This window comes from Prionailurus bengalensis, chromosome D3 (genome assembly GCF_016509475.1).
Source record: "Prionailurus bengalensis isolate Pbe53 chromosome D3, Fcat_Pben_1.1_paternal_pri, whole genome shotgun sequence".
NCBI lineage: Eukaryota > Metazoa > Chordata > Mammalia > Carnivora > Felidae > Prionailurus > Prionailurus bengalensis.
The window spans coordinates 65,927,987-65,955,160 of record NC_057356.1 but is presented as its reverse complement, the minus strand read 5'-3'; the positions used below and the strand labels follow the sequence as shown (position 1 = coordinate 65,955,160).

Sequence of the window (27,174 nt, the reverse complement as noted above, 5' to 3'; positions counted from 1 at the left end):
TTCTGAGACATTTTTATCCAAATAGGTTAACTCTAAAAGGAACACAAGCCTTATTGTTTTAATCTTGCGTTCTTAGAACAGTAGGATTTTAGGGTGTTAAGTTTCCTTTCTTTAGAAACATGAGTGTAAGGCACTCAACCCCCAGTGAAGAGACACTAAAAACTTTTCAAATGAGGGTATTATTCATCAGTAAAGCAGGAGATGTCTGATCAAAGTTGGGGTTTAAAAGCTCTCCTGTGACACTAAAAAAAACCCCTAAAATTATGACCAAAACGCTGAATATTATGTGAAAGAGTAGTCCTTTGTGTTTCCAAGAATAAGGTGTCTGGGCTGTGGTCACGTTAGCTTGGTCTGGGTGAACACCTGGACTCGTATCCAGAGAAGAATCCCTGAGAAGGCAATATCATGGTATGCGCGTTTTTGATTGAGAAGCCAAGTAAACGGTGACTGATAGACGAGTCCCTGCTTGCATCAGGCCTCCGTGTATCTCAGGGGGTGCGGGGCCTGTCTGCAAACGTGAAGGGTTTGAGGAAGCCAGGGTCCACTGCCTTGTGGGCACTTGCACATGTGTTATGCAGTTCCAGAAAAGGATCCTGGGCATGCAGCCTTCCCCGGCAACTGGGATTGGGGTCCTATGGTTTGGAAGGTTGGCCAAAGGCCCTTGAGCTAGGAAAGTGCATAAGGGAGGGGGCTCTGGGCCACACAGGGGACACTGGGGCATGTCTTACCCCTCAGACAGTGAGCTGAGGAGAAACAGAGTCCTGGGGCGAGGGTGTGTGTATATTAGGAGGGGGCAGCTCTTCTCTCAGCCCATGACCTCTGGGAGTGTGCGGAGATAGGAGGACACTAAAGGGCTGTGGGTTGGCCTAGTGGGCTAACCCTCCAGACTGTGTCTTCTGTTACCCCAGGAACAGAGAACAGGGTGGGGGCTCTGGCATTACCACGTGGGTCAGGGCGGGCAGGTGGGAGAGCTTCATACAGAGGCAGTGGTGCTGGGCAGTTTAGTCCTGAGCTGGTGACACCCTCCAGGGGGTCCTGCAGTGGCCAAGGAGCTGAGGAACTCATGGGGTTTCAACATTGTTGGGAGTTTTAGACCCTCTCTCTGACATTTACTTGTTTCCCCAACACTCAAGGCTCTCATGAATGGTTAAAAAGACGAAACATATTAGTCCTTATTATAATCCATTTAATTGGCTAGAAAGTTACTTCTACAAAAAGTTAAAAAAAATTTTAATGTTTATTTTTTAGAGAGACAGAGACAGAGCTTGAGCGGGGGAGGGGCAGAGAGAGAGGGAGACACGGAATCCAAAGCAGGCTCCAGGCTCTGAACTGTCAGCACAGAGCCTGATACGAGGCTCGAACTCACAAACTGTGAGATCATGAGCTGAGCTGAAGTCAGATGCTTAACCGACTGAGCCACCCAGGCGCCTCTAGAAAGTTACTTCTTAAAATGGCAACCACCAAAAATTGAATTTTTCTTTCTTGGAACTTGGGGGTTCTAAAATATTTGTAAAGGATTCCCTAGCCGTTTTTCAATTCTACAAAATGCCTAGATATCTTTCCATTGAACATGTGGCACAGAGAATGCAAAATGTCTTAAAATTACCTTTCCTAACATCAGCTCCTCAGAGCCAACGGTTTAGAGCGATTATGCCTTCAAGAGATGTTGCTGGGGTAAATACCATGGAAAGGAAGCCTACGGAGTGAATTGCCAAACTTTTCTCACCTCTGGCTCATGAGGGTCCTCTTACACACACACACGAATCAACAAGGATGAAGCTGACACTAACACAAATGTTTCTTTTACTAAATAATGCGCCTTAGTGTAAATGCACAGTCCTTTCTACCATGCTGTGCTGTTGTGTACTATGAAATGCTAAATGAAACTAGGCATCATTATTTCTGAAAGGTCCTCAACAAGCCCAAGTGGCTTTGTGGTTAGATGATGAATTGCCAATAACAAAGTTGTGGAGTGGGCCGAGACCATGGGGTAGTTTAGTGTAATGCAATGCAGGAGAACCTCAGACAAAATGTCTTCTTAATTATCTTGGAAGACTTCCAGAGGCCAGCATTATATACAAAATACTTATAAAAAACATTAAAAGTTCTGATATATAGACATTTCTTAATGGAGGAACACCTGCACTTTATGGTGTGACCTTGGAAAGCCAATGGAATCAACTCTGGAGGTTGGAACAGAGACTTTAGCCCACAGGTGGCTGTGTGACATGTATGCCTTTAATGGTTCAGTGAGATTGATGGAAGGAAATAGATAATGTAAGTTGAATGAAAACTGGAAGAAAGCATCAAAAAGACTTTTTCCAACAGGAAAAAGGAAAGAAACCAGTTCTAACAGTCAGGAGGTCAGAGTGCTAATCTTTAAAAAAATTTTTTTTAATGTTATTTATTTTTGAGAGAGAGAGAGAGAGAGAGAGAGAGAGAGAACAAGCGGGGGAGGAGCAGAGAGAGAGGGAGACACAGAATCCGAAGCAGGCTCCAGGCTCTGAGCTGTCAGCATAGAGCCTGATGCAGGACTCCAACTCACAAACTGTGAGATCATGACCTGAGCCGAAGCTGGACGCACAACCGACTGAACCACCCAGGCGCCCCTAGAGTGCTAATCTTGACTTTGCTCTTCACTAGTTAGCTGTGTGACCTCAGGCCTCAGTTTTTTCCTCTGTGCTATGATAGTGTGGCACCAGAAATAGTCTTGTTAGCTTCTGGAAAGAGAAAGGAAAAGGATGGTGGCTAATGAGATACTGCACGTCCACTGCCTTGTATGGTATGATTGTTAATAGTCATCACTTGTGGATGCTTCTGATGTGCAGAGTCAGTAAATGCCACTTTAACATTGCATTTGGACAGACGCTGCCTTCTTGGCTTCCATGTTACCTACCAAGGGCACTTGGACCTCTGACCAGGTGATGTTGGGCACGGAGGATGGAGGCTGCAGCAGCATCGTGGGGAAGAAGAGGTTGTAGTGGCCGGTGGCTGCCAGGTACAGGGTCACAGCGATGTTGAAGGGCAGCGTGAAGACGGGGAGGTCCCACTTGCTGAAGATGGTGCCCAGGGCACTGGAGAGGATGGGGCTGCAACAGAAACACAAGAGACTATTCAAGAAGCTCCGGCCCTGACACTAGACTGAGCAGGAGTAGAGGGGTCCTTGGACTTTCCTGAGGAAAAGCAGCCCGCTGGGTATGTTCTCTGAGCCCGACTGGCCCTGAGCAGGTCTCCCTCTGGCCCCCTCTGTGGGCCTGGCACGGTGATGGGGCAGATGCCCAGGCTCCATTTCAGAAAGCGGGAAGACCTAAGGCAAGGGGTCACAGAACTTCCTTGATAAGTCATATAGCTCCACGCTCAGGCATGAGGAGAGAGGACAAGCTGGGGGAGTGACCAGGGAGGGGGATCTCATTCATTCGTCCATTCATCCATTCATTCAACAAATGTTTGTTGAGCAGCCAAGAGTACCAAGCCTCCATCCAGAGTGTCCTATGATTTCTGGAGGAGAAGGGGAGCTGAGCCCTGATCCTCTGAGGGCTCTGTCTGGTGGCTGGTCCTTTAGCCCACTCTAGGAGGTTGTCTCAGTCTGGTCAGGAGGTTCTAAGGACAGGAAAAAGCTGGGTGTGGCAGGGGGTGGGGTGGGGAGGCAGGAGGAATGAGAAGGTTTCCAGAAACTGACAGGAAGCTGTAGGGTGGCTCTTCACCTTTCTCTGTTCTCTGGTTGAGTAGGACCAGAAACCCTGTTAAGTCTTAAAAAAAAAGAGTAAAGAAGGGCTCCTGGGCGGCTAAGTCAGTTAAGCATCTGACTCTTGGTTTTGGCTCAGGTCATGATCTCACAGTTTGTGAGTTTAAGCCCCACATCAGGCTCTGTGCTGACATCACGGGGCCTGCTTGGGATTCTCTTTCTCTCCCTCTCTCTCTGCTCCTCCCCAGCTCATTCTCTCTCTCTCAAAAATAAATCAAAAGAAAAAAAAGAGTCAAGAATCGTAGGTAATGAGAGTGCCCACAGATCACCTGGCACAGTGCTGCCGCTGTATGACATTAGCAGTTATTTCCAGTGGATGTTTCTGTGAAAGCTAAGTCAATGCCACCTTAAAATTGAGTTTAGAGAGACAGCTGGGGAGCTGGGATGAAAAGGTTGGCAGCCCTTGACTGCACCCACAGCCTTAGGAGCAAACTTACCAAGACATGGACATAATGATGACAGGGAACAGAAGCCACCAGTAGTAGTTGCCCTTGTCTGAGAACACAGCCATCAGCAGCCCCACCAGCACCCCGTTGTAGCCATGAAGTCCTGCTGCGATGGCGGACCTGGGGGGATGGAGGAGGGCTGGTGAAGGGGGGACTCCCCAGGGCTAAGGAGGGCCACTGCCTTCTTGGTTTTCCTTCTGACTCACATTTTCCTCAGCTGGGGCCTGACTGCATATACACCTTCAAGCAGATGGCTCCTCTGGGAATGGGAAGGGAAAACATCAACACTTTGCATTTCCCTGGACAGTGTGTAGATGTTACCAAATAATCAGGGAATGGTTGTGTTTAGTTATTAGTGTCCTTACTCTGAGGAGTTTCTGAGCTTGGAGGCCAGCAGTGAGGAGACGGGAAATGGTCCCCACAGGAAGCGACCTCTGGCTTCATGCTTGGACCCTGGGTCTCCTGGAACTTACCTGTCCTGGCTCAGGATGAGGGCTGTCAAAGTGGACACAACAGTTCCCAAGCAGCCGGAGATGGCCCACCAGGGGTTCTGGACGAAGAGGCCAAGGACGATGAGGATACCACTGAGGGGGTTGTTCACAAACATCACCTGTGACGTGCCCCGGAGGACCCAGTCAAGGAACTGGAACACTGGGGATTTGTCTAAAATGAACCAGGGCAGGGAGTCGGTCAATGCTCAGGTGTGCTGGCCCTGGGGGAGACTTCAGTGGGCAGACGGAGGGTCGGGGAAGCTCCATGTCCAATGTGGGTTCACAGGGCACCAGCCTCTGCTGTCACCTGCCCCAGAAGAGGGTAAACCAAGAACCCAAGAGGGTGTTTGACTGCCCAGAAAACTCTTCAGACCCATTGCCAGCTGGTTGTGGTCTTTAGGTTGTTTTTCAAGCAGTGGGGATAAGGTATCCTGAGCTATCTATGTCTCTGTGATAGGGGCATGAATTTTCAAGAAGACATATCTAAAAAGATAATTCTTTTGCTGCCTAGAGGGTGTCAAACCCATGGCCTGAGCCCTGGGAAGATTCCTAGAAAGAACTTATCTGAATAGTAGATATAATTCTTCCAAGAGTCATCTGTAGGGTGGGCACTTTTTTGGAACGCTGACTCTAGAATCCCATGCCTAAATGCCCATCCCCTGATGGGATATTTGTGGAGCACAACTGCTAACATTCAGAAATGAGAGCTCACACACTGACATGTATTATATTTCTACCCCAAGAGACTGCGTTTGTGTCCTACCAGCAAAATCCCTGTCCCTTCTAAAAGACCGAAATGGCACTCAGTCTAGTCTATCAAGAAGGCACTGTGCCTTCTGGGGACGGCTGGAAGTGACACTTTAGGGGTAGGGTCAAGGGCTTTGCTCTCAGGACCTTTACCTTTAAGACCCTCACCACACTCCTTCATCTCCCCTGTGATGTAGCTGAGGGCTCTGCTGACCCTCTTCCCACTGGCGGCCATGTGACTCTGAATCCAGGAAGTCTTGGAAACGTTCGCTTCCACCTTTATCTCAGTGTTCTCCTCCATGGTGTCTAGATCCTGCCCGGGGACAAGAGACAGAAGGACACTCCCACATCCTGTGTTTCTCACCCTGAGAATCGACACTTGTGCTGGCTCTGGGGCCAAGCTAATATTTTCATTTGCTATTTAGAGAAATTGCTATTTAATCATCTCCGTGTTTCTGTAGACTAGAACACCTTTTGTCTTGTTTGACATGTTACCTCACTTAATATGGCCAACAACCTTGCAGTACAACAGGATACTGTATTTATCCTCATTCTATGGGTGAGGGCTAGGGCATGGATGGAAGGTTCTCACTGGCAAAGGTCAAGGTCAAACAGCAGAATTGATATTTAATCACAGATTTTTAGACTCTTTATTTAAACCATTACTTCTACTATACCACACTCTTTCCAGGTGAACTTATTCCTTATTCCACACCCCCCAACATGTCTAGTCTTTAAAATTTAACTGTCCATAAAATTAAACATATAAAGATTCTGTTTTTGAAAATTGGTACCAGCTTGTTTCCCAAATGCTTGAATGCCAGATTTAGAGAAGACAGATAACTAATTCAAATAAAACGGATATGAAATTTTATAAAGTAGACTATGAAAAATAGACATTTTTATCCCAGGTAATTATGTTTCTGGAAATATGAATTCAAGAGACATCTTTTCTGGCCCTCTCTCCCTAATCTGCTGCAGGTTCTGTGTCTGTAGGACCCTGACCGATTCAGGTCACTCTTTACTCACCAGCAATTCAACCGTGGGCTTCCGGTACTGATAGGGAAAAGGGTCTTTGGTTTGCCTCTCCTGGTGTTCGCCTTTTCCAAACACTGGAGGTGAAAGAAAGCACATCATCAATTAGGACACCTCTACCCTGGCGCATTAGCAGCAAATTCTTACAGTTTTCCTATTCCACTTGAGGAAGCCCAGAACTGTTGTATCTTGCAGCTGGGAGACCCCTTTTCATTTTACTGGTCAAGAACCCATTTGGGTTCTCACTTTGGGTAAAAAATGTACATCCCCATGTAAACAGGACGCTTTATACAGGAATTTAGGGAGTTCCGAGACTTGAGTGTTTCGGCCTTGGTGCTTTGGTTCCCTCTTGTGGTCAAGTGTGAGGATGGCAGGCTGGGCTCTGAACACCCTGTATTTTCAGACTGAAGGGACCATTCCCACTGAATTCATGAGCTTTCAGGGAACCTAAGCACTAGAAGGATGCATCAATAGCACCATGTGCCCACTTTTGAAAGGGCAGGGGCTGCAAATAACAGTGTTTTTGGGAAGTTACACTATGCAGAAGAAACAAATTTTGGAATCTTTGAAAGAAAGGGTGGGAGCAAAGAAAACTCCTCTAGACGTTGAGGCCAGGTGCACGGCACCCTGATGGACCTGCTGCTTGTGTGTGAAGCCCCCCTCTGTCTTCCGTTGAGCAATTCCCACGAAACCCATATCTCAGTTTCCTTTGCATGCTCTGCTAGTACTCCCCACCCCCTCGGCCCCCAACCACAGTGATAGAGGATGTTTGGAGGGGGATTGTTAGAAGAAAGCCACACAGTATTCCTTGACATGCTAGTGGCCCCTGTCAAATACAAACCCCCGGGCTACAGGGTCCTTGAGCTAGCTCAATGCCCTCTCCATCTTGTGTGATGTTTTCCCACACCACCCCAGGCCTGTGTCTCTGGGATGGCCACTTTTGGTGAGAAACAACGAGGCCTAGATGCGCAAGTGTAAATGCAAGAATATCACTAATGCATCTTCTGGGAAGCACGCGGTTTGTAAAAAGGACACTAACAGGTCCTCTCCCACTTTGTCCCTTGCCAGCTGTGTGACTCTGGGCAAGTTGGTTCCCCTCCCTGAGATTTAAGGGGCAAAATTAGATTGGCCCTCTGCCCTGGCTCTTCACGTGGCTGCCTTTGAATCTGATTGGGGAGGACTCCTTGTACCCCCGCTTCCCCTGACTCCTCCCTGGCTTCCCCACCTGCTCATTTTTGGCTGCCCTCTGGACCTTCCCCTCTTGGCCTTTGGGAGCTCCCTTCCCTCTGTGGCTCTCCATCTGTTTCCTTGGCCTTGATATCTTGACCACTGCTGTAGATAAAAACTTTTCACCTCTAGCCCTGTAGGTCATCAGTAGTTTGTGGCTTGGCAGAAATTAGAATCTCATGGGGAGCTTTGAGAGATCCTTATGCCCACCCTGGCTAATCCCCAAATTGGTGTCTCCAGGGATGGGATGCAGGTGATTCCAATACATAGTCAAGGCCTGTAGAGTCGGCTGCCTGTCCCAGTTCCAGCATCCCCCTGTTCCTGGGAGGGTATAGACACTGGGGTCATGGCTGTGGTCAGAGGTTGGGTGTGATAAGAATGAGCCTGGTCCTCATGTCTCTCCCTACTACCCTATGAAGTAGGTACTGCCATGGTCCCCATTCTAGAGATGAGTAAATTGAGGACCCGAAAGCAAGGAGGAGGCAGTGCACACCTTTGCTCCTTCTCCGAATGGATGACCACTCGATGTGGAACACGCTCCTGGGCTTGGGGGGCACGGCTTCTGAGCCCTCATCGGCCCTTGGGCTTGTTGTGGCTGGCTGCTCCCCACCAACACCTGGCCAGGGACAAAATAAGACAGGTCGGTGTCTGCCCTGGCCTGTACCCTGTAAGAGCCAGGCAGGCAGCACAGGGAAAATCACGTGCAGAAGCTGGAAAGGCAGGTGCGGTGTGCTCTGAAGCTTCAGTAGTAATCACATTGGTGCATTGGATGCAAGCAGCATCTTCCCCCCTTCCTCCCGCTAAAACATCCACTTCCTTTCCCCTGCAGAAACCATATCACAGACGCATAGACATGTCAAGAGCCAGTCTGCCTTATTACTCCAGAAAGAAACTACCCTAAGACCTACTTAACCGGGCCTTGGCCAGCGTGGATGGTGGACCTGAGCTGGCTGCCGTTTCTGCCCTTCAGCCAGTGCCTTGTCAGCCATCTGTGGCAGGGGGTGTGTGTGGGAGCTCCTCAATCTTGGCGGCCCTTTGGAACCACCAGCGTGCTTTAAAAGATGCAGGAATTCTATCCCGGACCAATTTAAAAAATTAAAGTTTTTAAATGCCCATTTTATTTAAAAGATAGCTCCAGTGAGTAGCTTGGGTTGAGAATCACTAATGTGGGTTCTTCTTACTCAAAATGTGGTCCTGGGATCAGCATCATCAAACTCATCTGGGAGCATGTTATAAATGCAGAATCTCAGGTTCCACTGGACTGTCAGAATCAGAGTCTACTTCAACAAGATTCCCCAGCTGTTTCTGTGTACATTAAAGTTTGACAAGCATGAGTCTATGGGGAGGTAAGGGTCTGGGGCTATGACCAGCTACAATAAACCCTCTGCTGAACTTTATTATTTCAGATTTCCACACATGGGGGAGCACAGCACGCTCCTCACTTGGGACAGGGTTTCTCAAAGCTGGGTCTGAGAATCGACACCATCAAGTCACCCTGGCGGCTTGCTGGGATGCTCATTCCTGTGCCCACCCCACATTGATCAGCTGGAGTATTTGGTGGTCCCCAAGTATGCAGCTTTAACACATTCTTGAACATTTTTTTTAATGTTTACTTATTTTTGAGAGAGAGAGAGAGAGAGAGAGAGAGAGAGAGAGACAGAGTGCTAACAGGGGAGGGGCAGAGATAGAGGGAGACACAGAATCTGAAATGGCTCTAGGCTCTGAGCTGTCAGCACAGAGCCCAACATGGGGCTCAAACCCACGAACCACAAGATCTGAACCCAGGCCAAAGTCGCGCTTAGCCAAATAAGCCACCTAGGCACCCCTTAACACGTTCTGCTTGGAGCTCCGGTAGACTCTAGAGTTAGATGATTTAGTGGTTTGGAATAGCACCTGGGCATTGTTATCTGCACAAACTGGAAAACTGAGGCTCAGCATGGTTTCTGAAGCTTACCTACAAACAGTGAGCCATGTGACTCTCAGCCCCCAACCCTTTCTTCTGCATTTTGTTGCTCAGAGTCTGGTTTGTGGGCCAGCTCCACAGACATCAAATGCAGACTCTTGGGTCCCATCTCAGACTGACCGACTTGGAATCTTTTTTAAACCAGATCCCCAGCTAACTTGCATGCACACTGAAGTTGAAAAACTGGTCTAGATCACACTTCTCAGATAAAAATGGCTTTAGCAAAGCTTAGAATATAGCAAGACCAACAATCTCGAGAGTATGTGGGACACATATGAGCAAGGAGAGGGGTTTTGTCTATCTTCTCAGATTCAAAGGTAAAACATGCAACCATGTCCATTTCCTCTAGGCTCAGGGTGGGGAAGAAACTATTTCAGCATCCTGTCTGTGGGTCAGCATCGGGCCATAACTTCCCATGCTGGAGAAGCCCCCCCCCCCCCCACCAACCCCGATCCCATGCTTGAGATACACCTGGAACATAAGCCTGCTATAGGACACCTGTGCAGACAGGTTTTGCACCAAGGAACAAGGGGGTATCATACATCACCTGATAAAGTGGGGCATTCTCCCAGAGCACCCATCCCAAGTGTGCATCTGCCAGGCTAGAAGGGCCCTTCTGCTGGCCCATTGCTTCTCGTTCCTTATATGTGGAGTGTCAGCTGCCCCAGCCACTCCTGGGTGGAGGAATATTTTACCTTAGCCTCCTAGACCGAGAATTGCATGGAATTTCAAGATCACACTCTACCTCCTGTGTCCAGAAATATCAACTTACCAAAGTCACACTGTTCATTAATCATAGCACAGCCAGGAGTTTCTCCCAGCTCTCCTGACACCCGATTTGAGGCTCTATAAATGGCTGCAGAAGGTCTGGCTCACCTTTCATGCCCTGGACCTTCATTTTTAGCCTCCCAGATTCTGTTACCTGCTTAGGTCCCAGGAAAGTGGGGCAGGGACCATATTACTATGTGTTCCTAGCGTTGATGTCCCAGCCACAGAAAGCAAAAACAAGAAGTATCTTTCCTTCCCTTGGCAACTTATTTTGGTCTTTATTTAGGGTGAGCTGGGGAGGAGGCATCACATATGGCCTGACACAGGGTTGGCTCTGGGTCTCACACGGGTATTACTGGGGTGCTGGGCTCCACCTCCAGGTGGAGGGCAGTGGCCCCTCTGGCTGTGCTGGATAACAGTTGAGAAAGAAAAGCGGGAACATTGCCACCAAGAAGACTGGAGATAAAGTAACACATTTCCCGCGGCTGTGAAAATACTTAAAGATAAGGGGATAGCAGTTTACTGCTGCTTTTGGGTCAGATTCCCAGGACTTTCATAATGGATAAAGGCGATTTCAAGAATATCATGAACACATCTATCAAATGTTCCAAAAATAAATGTTCCATTTATGTGGTGGGGGATACAAAGAAAACAACAGTAACACTGGCCAGGAACCAGACTCACTCATCTCTGCACGGCGTTTTTCATTGACAGTTTCTCCAATGCAGGCGTGGCTCTCAGAAAGAAATGTGTAGATGCCATAGGCAGCCCTTGCAAACTCAATCTATAGAACTATGGCAGATATTTTGGAGGGGTACCCTCCATTTCGATCTCATATTGCTATGAAGATAAGACAAAAGGCTCTGGGAAACATTTTTGCAGGGCTCACATATCAGATACCTTTTCAGTGAGGCCACGTCCCTCGGATGGCACATGACCCTCTGCCTCCTTCAGTCAGAAGGGCTCCTGGTCCCAGTGCACACCTGGCATTTTATACCTGCCTGCACTGACTCTTACCTTGTCAAGTGTCAATTATGTGCTCTTGTCTGTCACCTTCACAGGATGGTGAGGTCCTTGGAAGCCTGGGTTATACCTGATTGTCTCGGCTCCCCCAGCACCTACCATAAGCCTGGTATTCTGTAGGCACTCAGAAGCATTTGCTGAATAAATTGATGAGGGGTAATTATACTACACATTTTAGTCTCTGAATGGTATAACAAACAATCATTGGATATTTCAGGGTGTGAACTATTTTTAAGAATAATACATCTCGTCATAATTGTTAAATGCTTGATAAATATTGAAATAAAGGTGAGAGTCTTTCATTGGTTGACAGAGGTAATAGCTGAGTTGTGTAGGGCTTTGCAGGTTACAGGGTTAAGAGCTGATTATTTTCTGTGGTACTTGGATACAAGAAGGGAAGCTTATAAATGGTGATACAATGCTTGGCCATCTATGACCAACCAACCAGAAACCCAGGAATACTGTGAGAGTGGCTGGAAGAACCTGGTTAATTACAGAGAAAGAAACAGGTCACTGAAGACAGAGATCATGCTTGATAGGATTTGTTTTCAATAACTGGCATGTTCCACAGGTTCCTTCTGGGTGGCCACAAAGCCCTAAGTGGTTCAGAGGTGGGGCTGGGTGTTCTATAGCCCAAGAGCAATTTTGTTCATAACTCACTTTTTCTGCCCCTAACATCATGGCACACATAGAAAATAATGTGTGGCATGGTGAAGTAAATAGATAATATTGTTTATGGCCAGAGGGCGTAGGCCCTTGGACTCCGGCCCCACCAGGCCCACCTGGTCCCTCGGAGGGCCAGTGGTTGCTCTGCCAGCCCAGCTCTGTGTGCTCTGCTGTACACGGTTGGAAAGCTCTATCCCTCATAGCCCGTGGGTAAACCTTAGCGGCTCACTAACTCCTCGGCCTGCCTGCCTTGTGTAGGAGCCGCGGCTCTCCTGCTCTGACAAGCTTTATTAAGCATCCCAATGCATGTAGCTTCACACTGCTATTTCAGGGGCACTGTGTCCGCCCTCGAGGATTGCCACCATCCTGTGTTTTTATGGGCAAGAGTCCAGCAACGCTTTCCTCCCGTTGACTCACACAAGGAAAGAACAGTTATGAGCCACAGTATTTGTTCAGAAACACTTTCTGGAGAGCAGTGTCCCATAGTACTTATGCCTCTACTGACGTCGAACGTACAGAAAATGTCAACCATTCAAATACCAGGGTTAAAAAAGAATTTGTAGAGGAGGCTGTCAAATACAATTTTGAAGCCTATTGGAATTTCTTTGAGAGGAACCGAGCAAACCCAAACCATGTATGACATCGTTCAGAGGATGAAAACTGATCTAGTCCATCTTACTGAAAGTCAATCTTTAATCAAGCAGGCCCCCGCTGAAATTATTTCTACAAGTTGTCTTCCTCAGATTTTGAACAGGTGTTACTGTCTCCTGCAGGTGGATCGATGCCATCCACACATCACTTACAATGTCCAACATATGGAACATCTGGAACCTACCATCAAGATCCATTTGTTACTCCTCCCAAAACAAGAGTTACCCCCCAACCCCCCACTCCAAACCCACCTGTGTATCATTCCATCTGTGACACCAAATAAAGGGCCAGGGAAAGTTCTGGGCATTTGTACACCAGCTTCTTCTCTGGTAGCGGTGTTTCCATACCCCTTGCCCCACATCCTCTTTCCTCTGCCTCCCTTCTCTCCATTATCTATGGCAGACATAGCTAATTAGTCATAGCAGTCTCTCTCAATATGTTCCCCAAACAGCCTCAGACTCCTTTTTAACACAATTCTCAGACAACCAATACTAATTATTTAGAGTTGGCACTTGAGAGTAAACTAATTTTCTACCTCTAGCCTTAAAGGGAGGTGTCGATGCTGTACAAGTTTGAGAGAAGGGGTATATCAAGGCTATGGTGTTGACAGCTAGCAGAGAGGCCTGGCCACAGGCATCTTCAAGCCTCACAGGATAGCCTTCCCTCAGCAAGGTCACAAAAGTTCACATCCTTTGGTGCCAGTTTTGGAGGAGATTGCATGCCTTACAAGGTTGTCCATTCTCTGATAAGATAACTTTAATATCCTGGAATCTTCCTTGTGGGGTGGCTATCTGTCTTCCAGAAACACTCACTCTCTGTACTGCACATAATATGTCTATAGTAATCTAAGATGGCTGTGTAAGAGAGGAGCACCAGAGGTACAGGTTGTTAAGTTGGGATGTTACGATGTTTGTATATACTGAGATTGTCTAGTTCTATTGGCATGTCTGAGGAAGGGGTACTGAGGAGAGGGGCCAAGATGCCTGGACCAGGTACCTCCACCCTGGAAACAGCAGGTAGTGATGCCTGGGAAGGAAGTTTTCAAATTTACTGCATTAGCTTCCCACAGTTCAAGTCCACATGGTGCTGCCCCAGGAACCACACTGATGTCAGAGCCATGGGTCACAAAATTGTGGAAAGGATAACAAATAGTGTGAAGGCTCACCCAGTGGGCAGCTAGTTCAGTAAGGGGATTGAAGGTGGATGGATTAACCAGGTTCCATCACCACATGAGGTGTGAGTTGGGACCCCTGGACTTTTTTCCAGGCTCTTTTATCATCTGGACAGGTCTTTGGACAAACCATGGTTTCCTTATCTATAAAATAAGGGCTTTGAACTATACCTATTTAATAGCTCTTTCAGCTAGAAGCTTCCAGAATCTAAACTCTCTTTAGAATACTTAGTAACATTCCCATCTCAGGACTAGCTTCCCCAGACACCACAGCTCAACAGAAGAAAGGGATAAAAAGATCAGCCTTTCTTTTTTTGTCTCTTCCTTTGAAAAGTCAGATGGTCTTGTTGGCTGGGGTGGGGGTGGGGGGACCTACGGTTCAGTTCTCTCCCACAAGACCTCTTACCTGGGCTCCTTTTGATGTTCTGCACAGGGTTGGAGGAATCTAGACCATTGGGATGTGGCAAGAGGCTTCTTTCAGACTGAGTGGCGTTTCTGGTCCTCAACTCCGGATGCTGGACTTTCCCCTAAACCCAAAGCCCTTCGCTTCCTGGATCCCTTCTGCCCATCCTCTTGCTGGTCCTCTGTAAGTTCACTTTACATTCCCTGATCCTATGCCTGGCACACGTCTTCCAGTTGAGAAAGGGTATCATGGAGGAGGAGGGAGAGGAAAGACAAATCTTCTTTTTGCAGCTTGCTCTCACACTGGCCTTCCTGACAAAAGATTACCTTCTACACACCCTGAGGAGGACTGGCTCTGGCTACCATGGTTCTCCCACCTGCTTTGATCAGGCAGGTTTCCTTTAAAGGGGCAGAGCGAGGGATTGTGTAGTAGGAGCTTCCCTGTCCTTCCTAAATTACTCCTTTCATTAGAAATTTGCTCTAGCACTTGCCTTTAAAGTAATCATCTAAGTGTTGTCTCCTCAGGGGGCCAATTTGCCTTCCAACCTCAATAAACTCCCTTAATTCCCCATATAGGCAGGGCACAGGCTGGGGAACAGTATTGCCATCAGCATCTTGATGGAAATTTCTGCATAGTCCAATAATAGATGCTGTCCTTCTGGTTCTGTGGAAAATTTCAGACCTGTCCTCCTTCTGACTTTTCCTGATGGGGGTCCCAGGGACTCACCATGAGACCCTCTCAGAGCAAGAAGGGCATGACCTAACTCCTGCCTCCAGAAAGGACTTGAGGTCTATATATTAGGGAAGATGGCCCTCCCACATCCCATAGGGCTGTGGGGTCTGGTGGGCTGGAGTTTGAGGAGGGGGGCCCAATCTAAACATGTTTTGTTTGGCTTTGTGGTACGATGGGTCAAGCATCACTCCCCCCACCCTCTCCCCAGCCAGCCCCAGGTTTGTGTATCTCCCCCTGCTGCACCCCTACCATGCACACACACACATACTCTGTCAGTGATGGGGTGTGAGGCGGCCTACCCAGGTTTAGAAATAAAACCTCACACTGAGGAAATTAGCTACACCTGAGTAGACAATCTCCCCACTGACGTCAAAGGCCCCCTTCCCACCATGCCAGGTGTTTTAGAACTGCCAAAGAGGGGTCCTGATCACGGAGATCCTTCTGAAGAAGGAAAGCAAACAAAGGGGGGAGGAGCTGGAGGGCCCAACATTCCAGGGACAGGTGTGGAGCTGACTAGAGATCAGTCCCCTGCATAGGGTCCCTACTTTGGTGTTGCTAGCTCAGGGCCCATGGATGTCTGCCAATGACACTTTTCCTTGTTCCCCAGCTGTCAGTCCTTGGCTCAGCCCTGCATGCTGTATCTGTTATCCTCTTGCTCTGGTCTTTCCTGAGGGTTCCTGAACTTCTTGTGGTGTAGTCCCTCCAGACCCCTAAGCATCCATCCGCCCTAGAAGTGACAGGAAATATGCCATCTGAGCACAACATGTAACTGGTGTGAAAAGACAGGAAGTAATTCTGAGGAGCCATTCACAAGCTCACATGCAGCCCACGGGCAACTTAGACATGTAGAGTATATGTCATACACACTAAGGGTGGGGCAATCAAGTGCTGTCCTGTGAGACAGAAGATCAAGATGGAATCTTGTCCCAGATAGATCTTACTGAAGGCTGCAGCTCAGATACCACGGCTCCCCAAGACATCTGTCTATCTCTACAGATTATTTCCTTAAAGCCTCAATCAGAATTCACATCAGAACGAAGTTTTCTTCACAGATCTCATGGGTCCCTTCAACTCCACATTTCCAATCTTGTAGAGGGAGGAGGGATGCACTGACTACTAGGGGCTAAACTTGGGGAGGTCAGATTTTTCCGGAATAGGCCAGAGTTTAGGTGGAATAAATGCATGCTGAGTTAGATGGTCTCCAAAGAGCGACTTCCTTTACTTAATTCTGTTCCAGCAGCCCATTCAGCTGTAGGAGGGGGCTGGGGGCTCCTACTTATCTATTTACAGAGAGTAAGAAAGACTTTTTTTTTTTTTTTTTTTTTTTTTTTTTTTTTTAGCAATTCCTCATCTCTTTCCTTGGAGTCTTGCAATTCTGGTTTCACTAGGGACAGAAGTGTTCCCTATGGATTCTTCTATCTTCTTTGAATGGCAAGAGGTGGGAAAAGCCAGGCAAGTAAAACAGTTTCACATAAAAAGTGAATGCCTTTCAAGTTGCCAAATGAAACTGTGGTTTATTGAGTAGAAAGCATACCCACACTGAAACTGCCAACTCCTAACTAGTTTGGATTATAGCTATCCCCAGACTCTCACAACCTTTATGACCCAAGGAAACAAAGCTCAGACTCATATAGGAAGCATAAACAAACCGGGGCACATGGGTTTGATGTAACTACAAATGCAGGCCATGAAGATTTGAGTTTCCAAATGGGCAGATCTTAGAAGACTGACCCAAAGAAGAACTCCCCAAGAGGGGAGAGTGAGGGGACAGTAATTCAAGGACGAGGCATAGTTGGCTGATGTTGGCCCCTCAACTTGCATCTGCACAAGCAACCATGTTGAGCATTTTGGTAAACTAACCAAGTGGCTAAAGGTCAAGCTATAGGAAAATCTGTAAAGGCAACAATGGTATGCTTTTGGTACATTTGATCTCCATATTCTTAACTTTTTGTCATCTCAGTGATGCTTCTTTCTCATTCCTCTATAGGAATCCAGGGCCAGAATATCACAGAAACTATTGTTGGAAGAGAGAGGCTACATTGTCATCTGGTCTACCCCCACCCAAAGCAAGCATTCCCAACAGGTGTCTAGTACTGCCTTTGTTCTTGTATTGCCAAAGCAGGGAACTCAGGGTCTCACAGGACTATTTCTCAGACAACTTGCATTGAGAAAAAGCACCCTTATCCATTGATTCAAAGTCTGCCTGCTTGTCATTCCCACTTAGTTGTCCTTGTTCTACCTTCTAAAGTAATGCTGAGTAAGCTGACTTCTTCCATGTGCATTACCTCATACTGCAGATAGCCATGGCCCTAACCATTTCTTTTCTTCTCCAAGCCAAATATAACAGTGTCATCATCATTTCTGATGAAATAAGGGGGCTTCAGACCTCATTCACCCAGCTTGGCCTCACCTAGCATGTCCTCCATTGCCAAAGACTCTCTCAAAGTATGCTACCCACTTTTTTCCTACTTTCCCCTCCTTTTTCATCCAACCTATTCTCAGAAGTGACTCCTTCAACTTAAGATGCAAATGATTGATCATGCTTATTACGTTACCTTCCTGGGATTGTTTATATTTTAAAAGGTTCAAAGTCCTGACCTGAGGGGATGGCTAGGAATGTTTGGGCATCAGCTAATGGCAAGATAGAGGACAGGAGACAAGGCACAGAAATCTTCTTGGGACCCTTACCTTCTTTCTTGATACTTTTCCTGGACAGAAGACCAATCTAACCAGACAATTCACTCAAAATAATGAAACTGGTGCTGTGAACTTACATGACTTAGGCAATCTGTGGTGTTATCCTCATCATCACCTCAGGTGAGACTATTCACCTGGCCAGGCAAATTCCCATAAAATGAATTCCTTGAAGGCAGGAGCTGGGTTGATTCTTTCCTGGTTTGTTGTCAAGTAGAGACCTGAGTAACATATTAATAGTTCCTCATACATGTCTTCTGGATGAATGAGTGAATGAGGTCAGAACATAAGGCAGAATTTCTATGGCCTTGGCTCATGAAAATTGGCAAGTAGCCTTGGGCACAACAACAAAACAATATAAACATACATGGATATTGAAGTTTGGTCCCCATCCCTAAGATTTTCTGAAATGAAACACAATTTTTCAGCTAAACAATTCAACTTATCTCTTGAATTGAAGGAAGGAAAGGCTACTGTTGGGATTTGAATCAGTGACCTGCAAGATCAAATGGAAGAAATATCTCAAAGCAAAGCAAAAATACAAATGGTAAAAACTGAGAAGGAGGTAAAGCAACTTGGAACAGAGGTCAAGGAGACTGAACACGTGGATAATAGGCATTCTGGATATAGAAGAAAGAAAGGATGGAGAAAGAGCAATAATCAGACAAATGTTGGAAGAAAAGCTGCTGAGCTGAAGAAAGATTTAAGTGTTGCAGATTTAAAGGCAGAACTGATGAGGCAAGACACACACTTATGCTTTACTTAATAAAATTCCTGAAATCCACTGATACGGAGAAGATCTTACAATCTTCTAGAAAGAAAGAACAGGTTATTTACAAAGGAAAAAAATAATTAAATTGACATCAGAGTTTTTATTTGTAACACTTAAAGAGCAATGGTTACAGGCAGCTGAAGGAAAGGCTGGGGCCCAGGGACCCCCAGCCAAAATGCCATTCACACGCAGGGCAAAGAAACTTTGTGGATGTGCAGAGTCTGAGAACACGTCACCCATATTCTCTCATATTATTTGAACAAAACACTCAATATTCAAGCAAGGGTTCTAAACAAGTAACAAATGAATCACAACAAAACGGGAAGGTGCAGAATAGAGGAAACAGTGATAGAAAGTAACATGTCCACTATACGTAGTAAACTCCAAATGGACAATGATAGAATTACTGGGAATGTGGGGCATAGAGGCCAAGGAAGGATTCTTGCAAAAATGAGAGGTAAGGGAAAAAAACTGAAAATGATAAATAATCTCAGCATAGATCCAGGGGTGGGTGATGCTGGAGAAGTAAAAGTATTGTAAGAATGGGGGCTTAGGGGAGGAGAATAGTGAAAGTGGCATATGGGCTTTAGTTCCTCAGAGTGGGGAAAGAGCATTGGAGAAATGGGAAATCTTGTCAGGGTAAACTATTTGGCATCTTGTTTTTATATAATAATAGAGAAATATACTTTTGATCATGAGTGTTGGAAAAGAAGCAGGAATGACTAGTGAAATGGAAAAGAATGGTAGATCTTCCAAATGAACAAAGGAAAGAAAGAAAAAGATGATAATGTGATCAAACTTGCCAAATGAGGAAACTGAAAAAGCAAAAGCAGTAATCACAAATAAATGGTACAAAATAAAGTAAGGTGGAAGAAGTAAAACCAGCATATTGATGGTTACACTAAATAGGAAGAGATTAAATTATCCTATTAAATTATAGAAACACTAAGATTAGGTTAAATACAAAAACTTTGTTAAATGCTATTTTTAAGAAATACAGTTAAAAGAAAATGATGAAGGTTGAAACAAAGGGATAAGAAAACACTAGGAAGAAAAATAGGTATGGCAACATTAATGTCAGGTTGGAATAAAGTTAAAAGCATGAATGAGGATAGAAATAGGTAGCATGTAATAGTAAAAGATAACATTTATGAAAAATCAATGACAGTTATAGTCAATGGGCACCAAACAAGGTAGTTGCTAAATATTTGAGACAAATGTCATAAAAATGCAAAGAGAGTTTCATGAAACTATACAATTATAGTTGAATTTTAATAAACTCTTTTCAGAATTAAGATCCTATAGACAAAAAATAAACAAGCACATAGAAGAACTGAATGATGCAATTAATAAATAAATTTAATATGTATTTCCTTCAAATCAAAAATTTGCATTTTTTATCTCCAAAATCAATCAAGTACTTGGCTACAAAGAGAGATTCATATAATTTTAAAATAGAGATTTTACAGGCCATCCTCTCTGCTCATAATCTAATAAAACTAGATATACAAAATTAAAATATATCAAAAGATCCCAAGTGCTAGAAATTAAGCAATACATTAAATAATTTTTGGACCAAAGAGAAATCAAAACTAAAATTACAAACTATTTAAAAACTGATTAAAGTAGAATACTTTATTCCAAAACCTATATCACACAGCTATAGTTGTACTCAGGGGGAAATTAATAGCCTTAAAATGCCTTTGTTGTTAAGGAGAAAGATGTAAAATGAAGAAACTTCACATCAATTTTAAAACATTAGGAGAAAATGAACATTTGAATAAATCATGGGAAAACAGGAAAAAGAAATCAATAAAATAGAAAACAAACCAAACTGTGGAAAGGACAAATGAATCTCAAACTGCTTCTTTGAAAAAGACAATAAAATGGATGAACCCTTCACATACTTGATTAGGGAAGAGAGAGCAAAATTCCATAAGACTGGAAAGAGAAAGGAGAGCCATAGATACAGGACGGATTGAAATTACTGTATGAGAACATTATGAGTAACACTATGGCAACATTGGTTTAAATCTAAAGAAGATGCATTATTTCTTAGCAAATTGAAGTTTTGACCAAGAAGACGTAGAGAACTTGACTATGGAACTTGGCTATGTCAGTTATCATAGACAAGACTGAAAGATGAGCTGAGATTGATCATTTAAAAATACAGCAGAACGACACTGTTTCATGGCAGACAGTGGAGCTCTTCGGTGAGGAGTAGAGGAGACTGGAAAGGGGGTGGGGATGATGAGGTCAGAGGGAGGAAATGAGAAGGTCTGAGGAGGGAATAGTGGAGACAGGGAGGGGGGTGTGATTGGGACAGGTTAGGACAGCACCTCCTCTACTGTCCCCTGATGCCCAACATACATTCCTTTTCTTTTTAATGCCTATTTATGTTCAGCCATATTTACGTCCAACTACCATTTGTGCACCCAAGAGCTGCTGCCTAGAGTTTAGGATGATAGCAGCAAAGCAGCTGGCATGTGTACCCCAAATCTCTTCTCCTTCTCTTCTGGTGGCTCGCTCCTGTGCAACCTCATGTTGGTGGTAGTGTCTCTGCTGTTAAAGCTCCTGCCCCTACTCATCCAGGGGGGCAGTGGGATGGGAAGGAGCTGGTGAAGTCAGGACAAGGTCACTGCAGGGAGTTCTTCAACCCCCCTATCACTATTTGGGCTATTTCAGAGGACATCTGGGCATCTGTTTATGGCCCACGTGCAGGACCTGCATAGGGCTGACTTTTCTTAGAGGGATGGGGAATTCTCATTTCTGCCCCACCCTTCTCCATGCTCATGAGAGACACAAAGCATCTGCCCACCAGGCTGGCTTAATAAGATTTGTTCTGCTCCAGGAGGAGCCTGTTTGACCACATTGGGGAAATACCATCGATTTTCTGCCTCTTAATCCCAAAAGATGTCTTTTGAAAACATTTCATCACTCCTGGACAACATCTCTTGGCAAGAATTCAGTGATTCACAATACTTCATCCAGACAGTTCTTTCTTATTCTAAGTTAGTAGGTGTTTTCCTATTTCTACCTACATATCTGGCCATCTTTATTATAGTGTATTATAGAATTTCTGAGGCCCTATGGTTTTTGCTGAACATACTTTTTCCTTTTTCTGAACGACTTAGCTTTTATCCATGTTTCTTCATTGAGTTTGACAGCTGGCAGTGCAGTTAACATTTAATTTCTATAGGGGTGAAAGTGGGAACTTGGGAGGAAAAAAAAACCCCAATACCTGTAACTGAAGTGGACCTTGTTAATGACAGAGACGTGGGGTGAGAAAGAAACGGACAAGAGACACTCTTGTCCAAGTACACACACACATACATACATACACCTCCAAATAGTTTTCCTGTCCTGGAAATCCAGTACAAAGCACAGTTTAAACACAGCTCCCATCAGATCCAGTTCTTGGGGTGGAGAGTCTCCTGGGCTTAAGTAGGTTGCCAGGTGCAATTGTCCATAATGAATGAACATGTCAACTGGTTCTGTTATCTCTTGTTAGAATGTTTTGGGGTGGCTCTCCCCTCCCTTTTGGGTAATTCAGTCCTGCCTGGAAGCCTGGCAGGGAACTGAAGCCCCCATCCTTTGTATAGAGGGGTTCATGCATCTCAGAATGGCAGGACCCTCTGGCCCTCACCACTACTCCCCTCCAAGCTTGGGATTCTAGGAGCCTCCCTGCTCTTCCTGCTGGAAACTCCTGTACTAAAGGTCAGGTTTCTCCCCCGCTCTCATGGTGGTATGCCTGTTGGCAGAGGTGGAAACAGAGTGAGGGAATGGAGGAGGGGGAAGCTTAGGGAATGGCTCCCAGACATTTCCGTGGAAGGAGAGCCTGTTTAAAAACTGTAGCCCCTAGTGCCTGGGGTCTATCAAAGAGCCTCAGATCTTCCAGATTCTGGTCATAGTAATCTCACTTTCCTAAAAAGCTTCCAGTATCACCCAGCATATAAGTGGTTATGTGGCTGTCTGTTGTAAAGAATTTGGTGATGTCCTATGGGCCTGCTGCCCACAAGCTCCTAACCATTATTATGGTGAACATCCATGTCAGGCACTGGCTAAGTTCAGCTTTTGGGTCCAAACTAGTTTGTTTGTTTAATAGAATCTTCTTGGAATACAACCATGTTCATTCATTTATATGTTGTCCAAGACTGTTTCATGCTATAATGACACAAGTGAGTCTTTCTATAGACAGAATAAAAAATATTTACTATTTGACCCTTTCCAGAAAAAGTTTGCTGAGCCCTGATCTACATATAAAGACTGAATGTAAGCTAATGGCTGTAATTGGGAAGTTAAAGTATGAAATTCATGGATAATTGTTGGTCCTACTCAGGCTAACCATTTGTTTTAAGTATCACAGACTTGATAAAGCTTCCAACACCCATAAGCAAATAGGAAAATGAAATAAATTTCACCAGATTTTCACACATTGAAATCAGATACTTTTCTCAATTGAGATCTCTACACAAAGTTGCTGGTTTGACTTATACTGAGAAATGCTTATCCTTCATAATTTTATCCTCCATAATAAAACTCATATATGGGATTCTAATCTTTATTAATTGCTTCCTGCTATTAGATATCATCTTGCCCTTTCCTCTGACCAATGAATGTTTGAAATATCCTATTTAGACACTCCCAATTCCCTAATTATCTCTTTTGACTTTAACAGTCTATCAGTGTGAAATTCCTCTTTTTTGTAAAGCTGGGTGTGCCCATCAACCACTAGCTAAGCGCACTAAGGCACCTTCAACTCTTTGTGCGTATCCCCTGAATTTCCACACACTCTGTTTCTGTATCTGCCTAGGAACCACTCAGCAAGTTCAATTTTACAGCATCTATTATTTAGTTAAACATGCCAAGAAGATCATCTTGTAATCATCTTCCCAAAAGACTAAATAGAAACGTTTTTGCTTTAAGACAATGACATTTAAAGCACATGTCTTACTTCTAACTCCAGCAAGCTCATACCAACATTCTCTAATGTCACACATGGATAGTTATGGTGATCTGTGCAGAGAGAGAAAAATCAGCCATCAGGATAAGGGAGGTACAGGTGTGTTTGGTTACACAGGTGCAAGGAGAGGCACAGAAGTGAGTGCTGTTGCTGATTGACCCAGAGTTGAGACCACAGGGAGCAGACACCAGGTCCAGGAAAAGAGCATTTCAGCCTAGAAATGGGCTAGTCACCGCTGGGGGACTTCTCTTCTTCAATGTTCTTCACTGTCAGGTAGTAGATGCGGTTGGCCTCTGGGTAGGTGACTTTGCTGAGTGGGAGCTTATAGATGGCAGGGTTGTTGGTTGTCAGGAGCAGGAAGATGAGGGTGGAGAGGCAGAAGGCCCAGGTGCCTGACGGCACACCAATCTGGAAGCAAAAGCATTGGGGTCTGAAAATGGTCCTAGGCTCCAGGGACCCTGGGGGAGAAGGTTGTGGTAGCAGCTGAGGATGGGGATCCTTCCCTATTGATGACATCGGTTTTTAGGTTCATAAGATAAGGTTAGTTTGGTCTAGGAATCTGAGATATTGGTACCTTTGGGCACAATCAGAATCTTTTAATGATGGAGTTGAAAATCAGCCTAGGTACGACTTCCCATATCCAGCCACACACAAGTACCTCCATCTGTCCATCTAGGTTCTCCACTGCTGGTTATACCACTCTTTTGTGCACACACACAGCCACCTCCAACACACCTCAGAGGCACATATATGCAATTTCCAGTCCTTCTCTGGACATTTGTCCTGGATAAACCTTGACAAAGGCATTGTGTGGATACAAGCTTCCAGAATGCATTCAGGATTCTTTCACAAACTGTAAATGCCCTAAAGCCCTGGCTGGGACAGACATGTTCAGGGGAATCCAAACTTACCACGGACATTATGTTGGACAGGGCTGCTCCCATGTATGCACAGAACAGGGCTGTGGAAAAACAAGGACCATGGAGTCAGCTTCCCAGGGTTTGCCCCCACCTCTTCCCCAGGGCAGGGGTCCTATACTGTCTCCAGCAGCTTTGGTGTCTCACCACATCCTGACATCTGGCATATTTGCCTGACATTATTATGGTAGCTTTTTTTTTTTTTTTTTTTTTTTTTTGCAGGTAGGTGTGGCCAATCTCCTACCAGCCTGTGTTCTGAGGGCAGAGATTAAAGCCTTCTATCTCCTCCGCACTTCTATGGTGGCCTTGCATACAGTCAGGGGTCAGTAAGTATTTTTGCTTGTCCATGCTGACCTTGGGGATGTGTGGCTGGATTATTATCTGTCTTAGGAATGAGTGGTCAGACTATATGAACCCCCAACAAGGCTCCTCCCATCCAAGATTCTGAGCGGCCCTGATAGAACTTGTTGGACCCGCACCAAGTCTTACCAGAACTGGACCTTACTGGTCTGGGAGCTTGTCCCTAGGATTCAGGCTTCGGGGTTCACTGTAGGGTGTGGCCCCCAGGACAGGTAGGGGAGCTCAACCACTCCCTTGTGCTTCTGGACAAGCTTCTTATGCCCCCGCATTTTTGCTCTTTCTGTTCCTCTGTCCAGAACACCTTCTCCCCCTGTCTCTACCTACCCAATTCCCATCCTGGAAGCGTTGAGATAAACCCCGTCCTCCCTGCAAAGCCTTCCCAGATGGTTCTAGCCACAGGAATGTGCCACTTCTCCAAAGACCAAAGGCAGTTACAGTCTTAGCTTCAAAATATCTGGCACTTCTGACTTGACAGATATTTACCGAGCCTACTGTCTCCTTGCTGGCTGCTGAGGGGAATACAAGAGACATACATGGAAGTCATTTACAGTCTCCACATATGAATGGGGAAAAAGTTCTTCTGAATATTATTCTGCCCTTTACTTGTCTCCAGTTTTGCTTATTAAAGTCCTGCTGTTTCCAGAAAACGTAAGTAACTCCAGGGCAGGAAAACTGGGGGAAAGATGAGGCTGGGGTTTGAATCTTGCTTCTGCCCTCAATAGCTGTGTTTTAGATTAAGTTCATTAAGCCTTCTGGGTACCAGGGTGTTCAATGGGCTGACAATCTATGCCTGGTAGTGATCTGGGAGGACTGAGTTTGTATGTGGCGCTGGGGTGCAGCTTTGAGAGCGCCTGCACCCATTTCCCTTGGGACAGTGCACTACTTACTCCATGGAAATCAAGCTCCCATGTTGTGATCTTCTGACACCTCAGTGCTCCCAGGTATGTCATCTCACTGGGTCTTTGTAATAATCTTTTCGGACATCACAGCCTTAATGATTGTGTGATAACTGCTCTTCCTCTAGATGTGGCTTCATGACAATGTGGTCACCACTGTATCTTCCATGCATAGCCTAGGGCGTGGCACTACATGGTGTTCTCTAAAATGTTGTGGGATGAAGTTATTATACTGGAACACTGCCACTAGCACCTGAGGAAATGCATGTGTGATCTCCTTGGAAACTTACAACACTGTGTCAATAAAAAACAGTAAGCATGGTTGTGACTCCATTTCACAGAAGAGGAACCTCAAGTCCCCCATTGGGACCCAAGCCACAGGTCCTTCTAGAACTGCTACCAAGTTCCGATTAATGTTCCTCATGGGTTTTGCATAATCAAGTAGGGAGGGAAGGAAGGAATTGCAGAGTGACCTGGTGGTCAGCTTCCCCAAATACCCACCACAGACGAGGGCCAGCAGGTGCGTCTGCCAGGTGAGGGCGTAGAACATGCCCCCTATGGCGATGCAGGAGAGGACACAGTTGTAGCTCCAGAGGCCCATGTAGATGGTCTCGAAGGGCGTGGCCACCGTCAGGGCTGTGGAACAAGGTGTGACGTTTCTGGCCAGTTCTGGGTCCCCACACAAAGGCCACCTCGTGGCTGGTGCCAGCTCTCAGGATGGCCTCACTCCTGCTATCCCCTCCCCACACTCCTCCCCCATCCCATCAAAAGAGCCTCTAGAAATGGCATCTGGTCTTCAGGAACCAGCAACAAGAGGACAGCAGTGGTTCCCAAACTGTGGCTTGAAGATTTCACACAGAGGTGTGACTACTTTCAGGGTGAGAGGAGGTCAAGGCGTTGGGATTCTAGGTATTCTCCACACCTTTGGCCTGAGTAGCTGCATTTTTAGCAAGAAACTTTTCAAATGAAAAAGGTCTGCTTCAAATGGTTGAGGAAAAATATGTATATACACATACAGATGTATAGAAATAGACAAATAGAAGTACAGGATGTGAACAATAGGTGAATCAGGCAAAGAATTTATGGGTGCTTCATGTACCATTTTTACTTTTATAATTTTTTGATAAATTCAAAATTATTTTCAAATGATTTTTTTAAAGTTCTGCTTCCAAGATGTTTTTGAAAAACATTGGAATGAGTCAACAGGATCCTAGTCCTATGTGCCCGACTCCAATTTCTGGCTCTACTGTGCATATTTACATATATAAATGCATGTACATACATATGCCTACACGCAGAAATATTAAATCACGTTTGTCAAATAGGAATACAGTTTTTGAGAAATTGCTTTCTTTTAGTTTACTCCAAATTTCAAAGCACTGGGTCATTTATACTCCTCGGTCTGTTACTGCTCTCCAGGCCTCTGAGTGACCCTCCCTTTCCTTCCACCCCTCAGCTCCCAGGGGCTCAGGTAGCCAATGAGGTCTTCAGCCCCTGGCGTCTC

General features: G+C 45.5%; 1 protein-coding gene across 1 annotated transcript in view; it reads right to left on the bottom strand.

Annotated features, from left to right (window-relative positions):
• SLC14A2 (solute carrier family 14 member 2) overlaps positions 1 to 27,174 on the bottom strand; it is a 53,925-nt gene that overhangs the window by 6,725 nt on the left and 20,026 nt on the right. Inside the window, 9 exon segments of the mRNA XM_043558708.1 lie at positions 2,897 to 3,089; positions 4,183 to 4,311; positions 4,665 to 4,854; positions 5,583 to 5,742; positions 6,459 to 6,541; positions 8,185 to 8,307; positions 23,731 to 23,905; positions 24,409 to 24,458; positions 26,172 to 26,306. Of these exon segments, the coding sequence (XP_043414643.1) occupies positions 2,897 to 3,089; positions 4,183 to 4,311; positions 4,665 to 4,854; positions 5,583 to 5,742; positions 6,459 to 6,541; positions 8,185 to 8,307; positions 23,731 to 23,905; positions 24,409 to 24,458; positions 26,172 to 26,306 (1,238 nt within the window).